The sequence below is a fragment of the Miscanthus floridulus genome, chromosome 12 (assembly GCF_019320115.1).
Source record: "Miscanthus floridulus cultivar M001 chromosome 12, ASM1932011v1, whole genome shotgun sequence".
NCBI classification, from domain to species: domain Eukaryota; kingdom Viridiplantae; phylum Streptophyta; class Magnoliopsida; order Poales; family Poaceae; genus Miscanthus; species Miscanthus floridulus.
In genome coordinates, this window is record NC_089591.1 from 69,210,726 (window position 1) to 69,224,919 (window position 14,194).

At 47.0% G+C, this 14,194-nt stretch overlaps 1 protein-coding gene across 1 annotated transcript; it reads right to left on the bottom strand.

Moving 5' to 3' along the window:
* Positions 1-3,893: 3,893 nt before the first annotated feature.
* On the bottom strand, positions 3,894-5,029 carry LOC136495179 (transcription factor MYB41-like). The gene is made up of 2 exons (XM_066491168.1): positions 4,758-5,029; positions 3,894-4,587 (listed from the first exon to the last, which is right to left on the bottom strand). Exons 1-2 carry the CDS (start codon positions 5,027-5,029, stop codon positions 3,894-3,896), a joined length of 966 nt encoding a protein of 321 aa, XP_066347265.1.
* Between the last annotated feature and the right edge of the window lie 9,165 nt (positions 5,030-14,194).

Genomic DNA, 14,194 nt, shown 5'->3' on the forward strand with positions numbered 1-14,194 from the left:
CTCACGATTTTCTGCTAAACATGGCGTTCCGTTTCGTCTCGGACGTATTACGAGTAGGACCGAGGCTATCTTTACGTGGTAGATCTACTTTTTTTTTGCGCCTCTCATCTACTTATAAAAGCTAAAAGCGTCAGTCTTTCTGATCCATCAGGGTGATCGCGCCATCTGCTTCCGTTCCACTTCTACGGCTCGTCTTCTGCCTCCAAATTCCAGGCCGTGACGCGCGACAGCGTGACACAGAGGGAGACACCAAGGACGCCGCCGCGGCGTCCCTGTCCCGCGCTTAACTAACCGCGCGCAAAATCTCGCCACGACCCGGATCAGAGGCCGGAGACGGCCCGGCAGAGGATCATCCACCTGTTTCGAGGAAAATCACGCCCGGCCGGCGTCTCCGGCTGTCACGGTCGATGGCGTGCCTTGCCTTGAAAAAGCTCCAACAATTGTTGTATCTGCACGAACCTTTCCCTTCAGCAGCTAGCGGTTGTCTGCAAAAGGCTGGCTCGCCGTCGCCGGAGAACAAAGTCGTCGCGGCGTGAGACGCGTGCATGCGTTTCATTCCGTCTCGCCCTGTCGCTCAACGGGGACGCCTGCGTTTGTTAAACATTCTCTCGCAGTCGCAGCTAGGAGTAGTGGTTTGGTTCGCACGTCGGCGTCGAGTGATCGGCTTAGGTAAACGCGGCTCGAGACATCTCTCGCCGGCGAGTCGCGCCGTGCGTCAGGCACCAGCGTTTTTCAGCTGCGCCGGGCGTCAGCGGCGACGGACGACGGACGACGGCGAGCACCATCCACCACTTGCCTTTGCGTTAAGGACCCAACAACGACGGTCAAATCCGGGCTCCCTTGAATATGCACGGACTTATCCATCGGTTACTGCTCAGCTGTTTGCTGGTTACCTTCTCGTACACGAATCTCCTCCCCACCACTCGCGTTCATAAGCATTTATCTGTTCGTGGTCTTCACGGGTAATCAGGCAACGTCAGCATTCAGCAGCAGGGTTTAAAAAAATTCAGGGTGTCGTCGACAAATGTCACCTTCGTGCCATCTTTGTTGAATTGAAACCCACTACAAACGTGGGCCGCACCTTTCTTTTCGATTAGACCAGTGGCAATAAGAATATAGGTGTAGAGATGAGAAACTCAACAAAATTTTTTATTCATTTTATGATTTTTATGTATTTTTTAGATTTTATCATTATAAAGGTATAATTTTATTTGCCTCTTAAAAGCATAGGTAAAAGTTTATATGAAAAAATCCTTACTAAAACATGTGATATTATGGATGTACTGCATAGTTCTACTCGTTAGGATTTCAGATCAACTTGATTTTCTAATTTATAATTTTTCTGTGATTTACTATGCAATTTTAAAGTTTAAGCTAATTTATTTTTTTGATTTGATAAAAATCTGAGGAGGTTTTCGCAAAAATTGCTGAGAGTGTCTCTGGAGCGCGGGTTGATTTTCGATAAAGTAAAGGTCTTTTTTGCAAAAAAAACCAGAGCACATCTATTCTGGACTGCGGGTTGATATAGAAATAATTTGAGGTGTTTTTTTACAAAATATTCTGAGAGGGCCTCTCGAGCATGGGTTGATTTCCGAAAAATAGAAGAGGTTTTTCGTAAAATGACCGCGGATCGCCCGATCTGGACCATCAGCGCGTCCGATCGAGCGGCCGCGAAAAGCCCGTGACGTGGCACGCTAGCTGGCCACGGTTTAAACGCAGGTTTCATAGGTAAAAGATGCACGTACTACGGGGCTACGTACGCATGCAGCAGTTCTCTTCTTGGGGACAACGAGTGGAAATGTCTTCACTCGTTTGATGGCGTACATATATTGCTTCTGGAGTCTGAAGTTCTTAACTAAAGGTCAAAGCGAGTTTGTTTTACCTTCTGCATAAAAAAATGGCCCCCGTCGTCATATCCTCTGAAATGGCCGCGAGAGACTGCTTTCTGAAAGTCTTGAATCAGAATGACTCAATGATAAGTTGATGATCACTCACATCGATCGATCGCCCATACCCTTTTGGAGACAGTCAATGGCTTCAAACCTCGGGCAACCCTTTTACTGACCTAACTACTTACAAGCAGGTAGGTGGTGTGTGGTGAGCCCCCTTTTGATGCTGTTGGCACTGTTCGGCTTACCTCATATTCGGTTTCTTTTTTCAGCCGGAACAATGTTTTTCTCTCACAATAGTCCAGCAGGAACAATGTTTTTCAGTCAGTTTCAGCCAAGTTTCAGACCAGCGAACGGGGCCAATGTGTGGGGATCATAATCATTCATCAGGACGCCAAGTCATGGGTGAGGTCATGGCTTTGTATATGCCAGTCCGGTCTCGAGTTGTAATCGATGCCGTTATATGCGCGGTGATTGTACTCCGCAGTCTGCTGCAGGCTTAGCTTCCATCTCTAGAAGGCCGTCGCCCTCGCCGCTTCTTCGCCGTCACAAAGCAGCTTCCTACTCTAACTAATGCACTCCACAAGATATTTGTGAGAAACTCAGGCCATGGATAACGTTAGCATCAATATCACCAACAGTGATATGTATGACGTACACGTCAACCTGATTTCCCGAGAAAAGAAATTTTTACCATAAAACATAAAATTATTATTTCGCATGATTTGAACAAACTGATGTGAAATAAATTCTTCGAGTGTCATATGTTGCATATGCAATTGCGTGTGTGTCCCGCATATACGTACATATCATTGTGTAATGTTATACTCATTTTATTTGGACTTCTCTTAGCGTTACTCGATTAAAGTATATCAAATCTGATAATATTCTGCTAACCCAAACGATAAAATATTTTTTTCGGGAAATACCAACTCTTTCACTAACCCAAACGATAGCAATCTAAAGTCATTAGCGCTAATATATGCGTTGAACATAAAATGGTACATACTAATCAGCACATCTACTCCGATAACAAAATTGTGGAGTGTTGACTACCCTACAAGGTACTAAAAAGCAGAGCTCCTCGCGGAATATTTCAGTGTTTCGGTCAGTGGCAGATCTAAGATGAAAGTTTAGGAGGCTGAAATTATGAGTTTATCATCGTCTGTCAAGCCCATTGTGCAGAGCCAGGCTTGCCGCCATATGGTTGACGCAAGAGTTGACCACGGCTATAGCATCGCCCGCGATCGCCGCCCCCACGCCGCCACCCCCCCCCCCCCCCCCCCCCCGACGCCTGGGCTCGGGGGCTCCGTGCCACCGACAGGTGCGACAACGTTGGCCACACTCACCGCCCCCGACACCCGGGCTCGCTCGCCGCCCCAACGCCCTGCTGGGCGAGAAGAGGCCGGCCCCGCTTGTTGCCCCTGCGATGCCGCAGGCCACGCTGCCTCCAACGCTTTCATCTTCGCCTTTTCTCAAAGCAACAGTATAAATTCTTGGAGGGGCTCCATGGGATTAGTGGCGGTAGGGGGGCTTTAGAAACAACCCCCCCCCCCCCCTCCCGCCGCCGCCCCCACCACGTTAGATCCGCCCCTGGTTTCGACCATGTGAGCGTACGTTTGTTCTCTACTATGGTCATATCGATTTCAGTCGTACGTGGGTTATTATCTGATTGATGGTATATATAGGTGGTGTAACATGTCAACGGAGTCAAAATGATTAACCCGAAAACTCCAGCATCATTATGTTTTTTAATGACATTATGTTGACCAAAAAAAGGAGCAATCTATATATTACAAGAATAAGCGCTCATTACACAATTAAGCCGCATATATATATATCACTGGGGTATGAGCTGTGTGAAACACACTGTACACAGATCACTGATATATAGATAGACCAAAGTGAGATAATGCGAAGCTAGTTAAAATAATTGAGACAATAATCACACAATTTTGTACAAGGCATGCCCCACCAGTCCTTCCGTTTCCTAGCATGGAAATTTCATAGTGGCAAGCTGCTGCTCTCTAGCAGCATGTCCTTCCAGAAAGCGTCTTCGTCGTCCTCCAGAGAGCACATGCTCGGCATCTCAATGGACTCCGACAGAAGCTCGGCAAAAACCTGCACGGGTCTGTCAGCCGCAGCCGCCACTTCCTGCGGATAAGCCGTAGACACCAATGCAGCAGCTAGCGGCTCTGCATACGCGCCGCCGACCACCGGAGCCGAAGCGTTGTTCAGTCGCTGCACTACCACGTCGTGCTGCTGCTCTGCAAAACTTGCGATGTTGCTCAGATGATCAGGTGACCCGTAGCTCGCTTGAGACACGAGGAGGTTCATCTGGTCCTGTAATAAGCTCGGAACGATGCTACGACTCGCGTTCAGAATGGCGTTATCGGCGGCTGCTGCGTTGAGGCTAGGGATGAGACCAGCAGCAGCGCTTGTTCCTCCTCCATTGACGGCCTGCAGCAGAAGCTGCAGCGCCTGCACCTGCATCAGAGCGCTGCTGAGGCCTCCGAGGCTCGCCGCCGCCGAGAGGATCGCCCCGGGGGAGGCGGTGGCGATGTCTTCGGGGGGCAGACGCTGGTGCGTAACGGGGTCGACGCCCATGCGCAGCAGCTTCTTCCGGATGTGCGTGTTCCAGTAGTTCTTGATCTCGTTGTCCGTCCGCCCGTCCAGGTGCGTCGCGATCGTCGACCACCTAACCCAGGACAAACAGCGTGCGTACCGTTTCAGCGTGTAATTATTACTCCTAAGACTAGCAAAAGCAGGTGACCGGCGGCGGCTATGCATGCATGGGTGTCATGGTGATGGTGACCATCATCATATGAGTGCGTGACGTGAGTGGGTTGACGTTGATCGGGGGCGTACTTGTTGCCGAGCTGGGCGTGGAGGCGGATGATGAGGCTCTCCTCGTCGGCGGTGAAGTTGCCGCGCTTGATGTCGGGGCGGAGGTAGTTGGTCCAGCGGAGGCGGCAGCTCTTCCCGCAGCGGTTCAGCCCGGCGGCCTTGGGCAGGTTGCGCCAGCTGCTGACGTGCCCGCCGTGCCGCTGGATGTGCTCCACCAGGGCGCGGTCCTCCTCCTCCGTCCACGGGCCCTTCTTCACGCCCGCGTCGTGGCAGCAGCACGGGGACCTCCCCATCTTCATTCTTCCTGCAGCTCGATCGGTCGATCGACGTACGGAACACGCGCTGCGCTTGCAAGTTCGTTTACATGTCCGGCCTGGTGGGGTGCAGCCGTGCAGGAGGGATATATGCGCGGTCCTGTCCCGGAGAAGGTAGTGCGGTGTATTTATAGGGAGGGTTAGCTTGCAATGGATGTTTCGTGCATGGCAACATTGAAGAGCCTGTGGCCGTTATGAGAGAAACTATTTCTATTTACCCGTCGTTGTTGCTTCGTCTGTGGATCTTACCGAAGTCAAAGAGGGCAGGTGCTGGAGAGATCTCGCACCACGTAAGACTGATATATTCGCGCTTGCTGTGTTTCACACTTGCTTGGCCTGTCGTACGGTTGCACATGTCTAAGTGGGTAGGCAACAGATGGACAGCTAGTGGCTGCATCAAGCTATAGAACATCGAAGCATTTTCTTTATTTCAAAGTTTCAATCTAAGGTCCACCTTTTTTCTTGCAACATAATTGACGGCAACATAATTGAAGCCGTCATGTTTTTTTTCTTCTTCCAGATGAGGCTTTACAGAAGGAAAAACAAAACACCCGACACTGATTTGATGAACTCTTAACTCTACCTCTAGCTAGTGTTGCTGTGTTGCATCGATTAATTAGTTTCACTTAAACAGTTACATGGTGGGGTGAGTCCCTAAATGAAAATAGTAAAAAACATGGCATGTATTATGTATAGACACTACATGAGAAGAAAAACCAAGACAATTTTCTCTTCTAATACTTGTAGAAGTAGTTGCCCACCTTAAGGTGCGGTGCCCATGTCACCAGAGCCTACCCTCTTCGTTTCGATAGGCTGACAAGAGTCTCACTTTTTTTTTTGATAAAAAACAAGAGTCTCACTTAATGCACAAAGAAACAATATTAGTACGTATACGGTAGTATTATAGTATCATCAGGTGTCAAATGTGCATGCAGGCGGCATTAGCAGCCCCACAGAAACCCAGGAAGCGAACCTTCCGAGTGCTGATTCGGCGATGTTGACTGTCGAGTATATATATGCAAGGATGGCCGTTGGCCGCAACACAATATATAACCAATATACTAATGTATTGTATTGCGCTATTCAAATTGCGTTGTTTGTTTGACCTCTCGACGCAATAAGTACATATAAACAAATCCATCCGCAGTCACAGCCCTCACGTATATATACTATACATACATATCTGCGCTACTAAATCCATGGAAAATGCGGTGTTTTTCCGCAACCAACCCGATGTGCAGGTTGGGCTTGGGGTTCTAGGAAATGATTCGGTCGTGATTGGCGGATCCAGAAAAATATAATAGATGGGGCTAAACATACAAGCGGCTGGCCTAAGTTGTGACCAGAGCTCTTTCTTTAACCTCTAGACACATCTCACATATGCAACCTCTCCTTCTCAAGACACAACAATAGTGAAAATTTGTAGGAGAGGCTTAGGGGGGCTCCGTGGGCTTGCCGGCTGTAGGGGGGCTTGAGCCCCCCCTGTAGATCCGCCACTAGTCGTGAATCCGGTGAAGAATCCGCTGAATATAGATGGAAAATGGAACATACCGAGAGATTATTGCCGAGACACGGTTTTTGTCAAAAGGCAGGAGAGTCGTTGTTCCTCGAGCGCCAAAAGATGGGGAGAGTCGTTAGCTAGCTACGACCTAGCTACGAGTATAGGCTATAGCTTTGACTGATGTTTTCCGTGTTCGAAGCACACGGCACCGGGTTCCACCGGCTCTCTGCTCTGCTGTCCCCGCGACTGCTGCTGGCTGCTGGCTGCTGGCTGCCGGTGCGAGCTGACCTGACCATGCCAAGGCTGCAGCGGTAGATGCCGGGCGTTCCCGGCCCGCACCAGCTCCGTGGAAAACCACCGCCGGCACGCCTTTCCTTTCGCCGCGGCCCGCACGGCGATCGTCCGAGGCATCAATTCGGTTGCGCTTGCGCGTGCTCGTTCACGGTTCGGCGGTTTCGCGGGGCTCTTGCTGTGTTGCGGTGTGCCGGACCTTCCGGTGTTGCTGCTTGGCTTGTGACCGGAGCATGCGTGCACCGCGGGATGGGCCCAGTGGCCAATGCGAACTGACACGTCTGTCCGAGCGGGGCTAATAAGGACTGAGAAAAAGCCCATCAAACTGCAGGCTGCAGCCCTGGGCTGAACGGTTGTATACTTTTTTTTTTTAATTCTACGGAACGATGTCCCATCGATTTAGCTCTACGCAAACTCAAAGATGTGATGGGTCATGCGTTCCTGCACTCACCGACTCACGTGACATCACCACGTGTCATCGTTGGAGAAAAAGGCCCGTTCAACTTGGCTGAAACTGGCTGGTTGTGTGAGAAAGAAACACTGTAACGTCTAGTTGATGAACAGTGCACCTGTGAGGAGCAGCCGGCTGGTCTAGTTTTTCCAGACTAGCGAACGCAGCCAAAGAAGTAGGGTTCTTATTAATCATTGATAGTTCTAGAAGGAGGTTTAGAAAGGGGACCGCAGCCCGATGTGGCAAATGCGTCACAGGAGCCATGAGTGGCTGCAGAACAATGGACGGGGCTGGCAGCGAGGGTATCACACCTCAAGTGGTGAGGGGAGAGTGAGTGATTAGAAGGGAGCCAGTGATCAGAGGAGTATGGAGAGGGGGTGATAGCGGGAGCCGCCGACTGCCAATGGAGGAAGGGAAAGGGCCTGCAGAGCGGGGCAACCGAGTCATTGAGATCGGTTGCGCGAGCGACGGGAGATCCAGCGGCTCAGCAACGGCGGTGGCAAGGGTGCTAGTGCAGAGAAAGATAGGGTCACACGCTCCTTAATCGCGTGACGGTCATGTCTTAATCCTCGTCTTAACATGGGCTATCTCTTAGAGCATCTCCAAGAGATGAGCTAAAAATAGATGCCAAATTCTTTGATTTAGCCATTTTATAAAATAGAAAACCACCTAAAAAAGAAGAGTGCTACAACAGTCTAGGAATTTTTTTTCATTGTCCATATTTAAACCTGCCACATCATCAGGCTTTCAAAGATTTGATCGCCCGATATTCGTCCGCCATCAAATGGGCTCGCAAGATGTGTCAAATGGGCTCGCAAGTTGCAACGTCGCACGGCGGGGCATCCAATCTGTGGCATCTTCGGCCAACTGATAGCCAACGTGGGCTTGTTGGCGAGGCCAACCAGCGGCCGGCCATTGCCCATTGCCCAATGGCCACGCAGCAGCTTGGTACAGAAGCGGTTGGCCCCTGGCTTCTCAGTGCAAAAACAATGGCTTTCAGATGCTGCGAGATCCTGAAGATCGTGCACATGGAGGTCAGAGTTAGTCAGGACGCGACGGGGGCAAGGGGCGGCTGGCTGCCGCGCCGACTGTGAACGGATGTCCGAGAGGCACATGAACGTGGATGACGAGGAATAGGGAAGGGTCGTCTGAGACAGCTGCACCGACGGGGTAGGACCGTCCGAGGGAGTCGCGCTGCCAGGGAAGGGTCGTTTGGAGGCGCACGGGGCAAGGGACGTCCAAGCGAGCCGCGCGGATGGGGAGGTGAAGGGATGTTCAGTGGCAGCCGCGAGAATGGGGAAGGAAGAAGACGTCGCGCTGACGCACGTAGGAGGTCGGAAACAATCCGCCCGTGCATGAACGAGAGGGACGAGCACGAATTCGCGCGGGGGATGAGAATAGCGAGCGGCCGCCACGTGCTATCTCTAGCTAGCGAGAATTATGGGATACATCACTTTTTATTTTAGCTCACCAGATACAAAAACTGGTGGAGGTCAATTTCTTTCCAAAATTTCAAAAATTTGGCTCCAAGACAAAGATATCACAGCTATTGGATATGCTCTTAGGATCCATAATGAAAACTTAACAGTGGGCTATCCCTTAGGATCCATAATGAAAACTTATAGGAAGATGATGCAAGTACAAAACCATTGAGGTGTACAGAACCCGGAGTCAATAGTGATGTGTTTATTTATCCGTGTCTAATGACCGACTTTTTACTTGTGGTCATAGATCATAATTGTGTGGTTATAACAATTCAAACCATTGGGGTGTGTAAGTTTGTCATGCATTTACATTCAGTGCGATGTTTTTTGTCCGATCAAGTATGAAGTCGAAACCTTTTCTATTATTTTAAAAAATTGTCACCACATGCGTCGAAGAGTCCTGGTCAAAATCTTAGAGTAGTTTCATTGTTGCTCAAAAGTCGAAACTTGAGATAAAAAAACGATCCAAAAACACTGGAGTATTCAGACGTACCGAATAGATGAGTCGAACCGTCCCAAGTACGCATTGAAATAATTAATTGGCGCATAGGACAGGTCAACGGCGTCTGACAAAGAGATGGAGCTCTACCAGCCTGTTAATTCTGAAATTTGTATTGGCTTTTCGCGCAATGATCTAAAGCTGTGTTTGGTTTCATGGACTAAATTTTAGTCCATATCACATCAAACGTTCGGATGCTATTTAGAAGAATTAAATATGAGTTAATTATAAAATTAATTACATAGATGAAGACTAATTTACGAGATGAATTTATTAAGCCTAATTAATCCGCCATTAGCACATATTTACTGTAGCAACACATTGTCAAATCATGGACTAATTAGGCTTAAAAAATTCGTCTCACAAATTAGCCACAATCTGTGCAATTAGTTATTTTTTTTGTCTATATTTAATACTTCATACATATGTCCAACATCCGATGAGACAGGAACTAAAATTTTTCTGTAGGAACCAAACACCCCTGAGAAACACTAGAAGCCTTCAAACCGAACTTCATCTTATCGAACTTTTGTCAGTCCTGTTGGAATGAAATGACTGGAGCTGCCCTTGGAGCACCTCAGGCGGCCTATCTTCCGAGGCCGTCAAGCCCTTGTTTAATTCCCCCAAATTCATAACTTTAACACTATAAAAAAAAAATTTCCTATCACATCAAACTTATGGTACATATATGGAGTACTAAATGTAGATGAAATCAAAAACTAATTGCACAGTTTGATTAAACTTTGTGAGACGAATCTTTTAAGCCTAATTAGTCAATGTTTGAACAATAATTCATAAATACAAACGAAATTACTACATTGTTTGTCGTCATATCAAACATTGTGCAAATACCGATTCCGGTGGAAACCACCTTTGCTACAGTACCTGCTTCAAAAGTATTGTACTTGTACTGGTACCCGGTTGCTGGTAGCCTCAATCAAGGCTGGCTAGTAGTATGTGGCATCCACGATAGATACTGTGCTGTAAGGATTGATCGATCGCTGTGCATAAATCCAGCACGCCTAGCCCATGTGGACGTGTGGTAGCCGATGCCGATAGCAAGCAGATTTGATTCGCTGAAGGAAGCCGCACAAACCAGCTCATCACAGAAGGACGACGCGACGTGTAGGCTAGTTACGCCGGCGAGTAGCAGTGCAGCATCGTATGAGCCCTAGTACAAAGCCTGCACGCAACTCAAGTGCGGTAATTTGTAAAAAAAAAAAAAAAAACCAAGCGCTGTCATATCGGCCGTATCTCCGGACCGCCGATAATTATTCAACACTGAGCTGAGAACCGGCCTGTTTGCTTGTTGGTTTCTGGACTGGTTTGAGCCGGTCGGTGTTGATTTGTTGTGAGAGGAAAAACACTGTTGACTGACTGATTTGGGTTGGCTGAAATCAACAAGCGAACAAGCTCAACGTATGAACCAGGGAATACTTGATGTATTACTCAGTGAATAGCAGTGCGTACATATAGGCATGGTGGGGAGCTTGAGTTGGTAGGCCCACAGGCCGGTTTATATTATAACACCCCTCATAGTCGGAACTGTGAGCACCGCGAATATTCAGACTGGACCTAAACTCCGTGAAGACGGACGTCGGCAAACATTTGATGAAGATGTCGGCGTACTGAGACGAGCTGGGGACGTGCAGGACGCGGACTTCACCGAGGGCGACTTGTTCTCCGACGAAGTGCAAATCAATCTCGACATGTTTGGTTCGTTGATGCTGGACTGTGTTAGTGGAGAAGTAGACAGCACTGACGTTGTCACAATAGACCAGGGTGGCACGACAGAGAGGACAGCGAAGCTCTTGCAAAAGTTATCGCAACCAGCAGGCTTCAGCTACCTCGTTTGCAACGGCTCGATATTCAGCTTCTGCACTGGACCGAGACACAGTAGGCTGACGCTTGAATGACCAAGAGATAAAATTATCCCCGAGGAACAATGAAAGGTCCTAATAGCTAGAGGGGGGGGTGAATAGCCTAATAAAAATTTCTACAACAGCACTTAACAAAATGGTTAGACAATTTTGAGGCAAAGCAAGTGTTGCGCTAGCCTACTCAAAATGCAAGCCACCTACCACAATTCTAGTTTAGATAGTATCTATTCACTCAAAGGCTATGACACTACCCTATGTTAGTGTGCTCTTAAAGGCTAACTAAAGAGCCACACTAACCAAGCAAGCAAGCTCTCAAAACTAGCTATACTAAAGAGTTTAACAACTAGTTTGCAGTAAAGTAAAGAGAGTGATCAAGAAGATTATACCGCCTTGTAGATGAATGAACCAATCAATCATAAGGATGAATAACAATGAAGATCAATCACCTCGGAATCAAAGATGAACACAATAATTTTTTACCGAGGTTCACTTGCTTGCCGGCAAGCTAGTCCTCGTTGTGGCGATTCACTCACTTGGAAGTTCACGCGCTAATTGGCTTCACACGCCAAACCCTCAATAGGGTGCCGCACAACCAACACAAGATGAGGATCACACAAGCCACGAGCAATCCACTAGAGTACCTTTTAGCGCTCCGCCGGGAAAAGATCAAGAACCTCTCACAATCACCACGATCGGAGCCGGAGATAATCACCACCTCCGCTCGACGATCCTCACTGCTCCAAGCCGTCTAGGTGGCGGCAACCACCAAGAGTAACAAGCAAAATCCGTAGCGAAACACGAACACCAAGTGCTTCTAGATGCAATCACTCAAGCAATGCACTTGGATCACTTCCAATCTCACTATGATGATGAATCAATAATGGAGATGAGTGGGAGAACTTTGGCTTAGCTCACAAGGTTGCTATGTCAATGAAAATGACCAAAGATATGAGCCATAGCCGGCCATGAGGCTTAAATAGAAGTCCCCCCACGAAATAAAGCCGTTATACACCTTCACTGGGCACAACACGGGCCGACCGGACGCTCCAGTTCAACTGACCGGACGCTGCTCCTCAGCGTCCGGTCGCTCGATGGACGCCACGCGTCACTAGCTTCAAATGCTGTTTGTCAAATTTCAACGGCTAAGTGCTGACCGGACGCTCCAGCAAAACTGACCGGTCGCTGGAGCCTCAGCGTCCGGTCGAGTACAGTAAGGGTCCAAAACCGGGTTTCCTCGACTGGACGCGTCCGGTCCACCTTGACCGGACATAGCCCAGCGTCCGGTGGAGTACCCTAGCCACTGTACCGCCAGGTCAGCGTTACCGAACGCAGGCAGGCAGCGTCCGGTGCATTCAGATCTAGCGTCCGGTCACTTGACCGACGCTGGCATCTCCTCTGTCTTCTTCACCCTTGCTTAAATGTACCAACCACCAAGTGTATCACCTTATCCACATGTGTTAGCATATTCTCACAATCATTTTTGAGGGTGTTAGCACTCCACTAGATCCTAAATGCATATACAATGAGTTAGGGCATCTAGTGGCACTTTGATAACCGCATTCCGATACAAGTTTTACCCCTCTTAATAGTACAGCTATTAAACCTAAATATGATCACATTCTCTAAGTGTCTTGATCATCAAAATAAAATAGCTCCTATAAATTATACATTTGCCTTGAACTTTTTGTTTTTCTCTTTCTTCTTTTCAAGTTTAAGCCCTTGATCATTGCTATGCCATCACCATTGTCATGTTATGATTCTCATTAGCTTCTCCACTTGAAGTGTGCTACCTATCTTATGATCACTTGATAAACTAGGTTAGCACTTAGGGTTTCATCAATTCATCAAAACCAAACTAGAGCTTTCAATCTTCCCATTTTTGGTAATTAATGACAACCCTTATACAAAAATATAAATTAAAATTCAATTAAATCCATGTTGCTTGGCCAAGCATATTTACCATGTGTAAAAGGATATGGACAAGTTTCATGAACCCCAAATAGTAGCAATTGCTTCCCCTACATATGTGCTAAGAGTTTGGATTGAAGCTTGCACATATGCTTAGATAGGAAATATAGGAGTCAATGTCTACCATATGATGCTAAGGTATAAAAGATAGACCTTTGAAGCATGATACCAATCGGAATGCACCAATATACCATCCTTAGCACCATGGTTAGCTTAATATCACTTAGAAACAAACTTTAGAAAGATACCACTTGTAAAGACTTACTTAAAAATGAAAGTTATCTAGTGATTTCATTTTATCATTCAATCTTACAACTAACATTCATCATACAAGCATGGATGTTTAAATTTAATACTTGTGCCATGCAAGCAAACATATGAAATGTATATTCAAATGCACCATACAAGTTATGAGCTTGCTCCCCCTACTTATGTGCGTAAAATTTTAATTGATCACTTTCCTTTGTCATATCTCTCCCCCTATGTCATATATCAAGATATCTTTATGTTTCACTCCCTTTATGATATTTCTTACCCTTTTTCACTATCTTTGCTATTATCTTTGTTTCTCTCCCCCTTTGTCATCAATGACCACAAATGTTCTAAATATAGATAGTATCACTTGTAGGGTCGAGATTATCAATGTCAATCAATGAGGTGAGGATTATTCTCCCAAATTTGGTCTAGTCTAGATCATTTACCAAAGATATTTAACTCGGTTTGATCCAAGGACAAGCTTCTTCACACCTTCAAATAAGGGTTATCTTATACCATGTTGAGTTAAACACTTATAGCTTATTTTCTAGATTAAACACTAGGTTTACAAGCCCATAAACATGTCATATGCTATCACTAGATTATGTCAAGCATAGAAGCAATAGTGATACCATATAAACATCAAATTCATTTGATTTTTATGAATGAGCCTAATAAGATAGAACCACTTGAAAGGTTCTAATAAAATTAAAAATATGACTAGATGCACTAATTATGTCCTTAGTAAGGATATATGTCATGCCAATCAACTTTTACCTTAGATTGCTCGAAGGAGAGGCATGTTATGTAAGTGG

What these genes read in the sequence shown, in the direction of transcription:
- LOC136495179 (XM_066491168.1), bottom strand. Translation starts at nt 5,029, where the DNA reads ATGGGGAGGTCCCCGTGCTGCTGCCACGACGCGGGCGTGAAGAAGGGC. An exon ending in CACGCCCAGCTCGGCAACAA is followed by an intron (nt 4,588 to 4,757) that starts GTACGCCCCCGA and finishes GTCCTGGGTTAG; the next exon opens with GTGGTCGACGATCGCGACGC.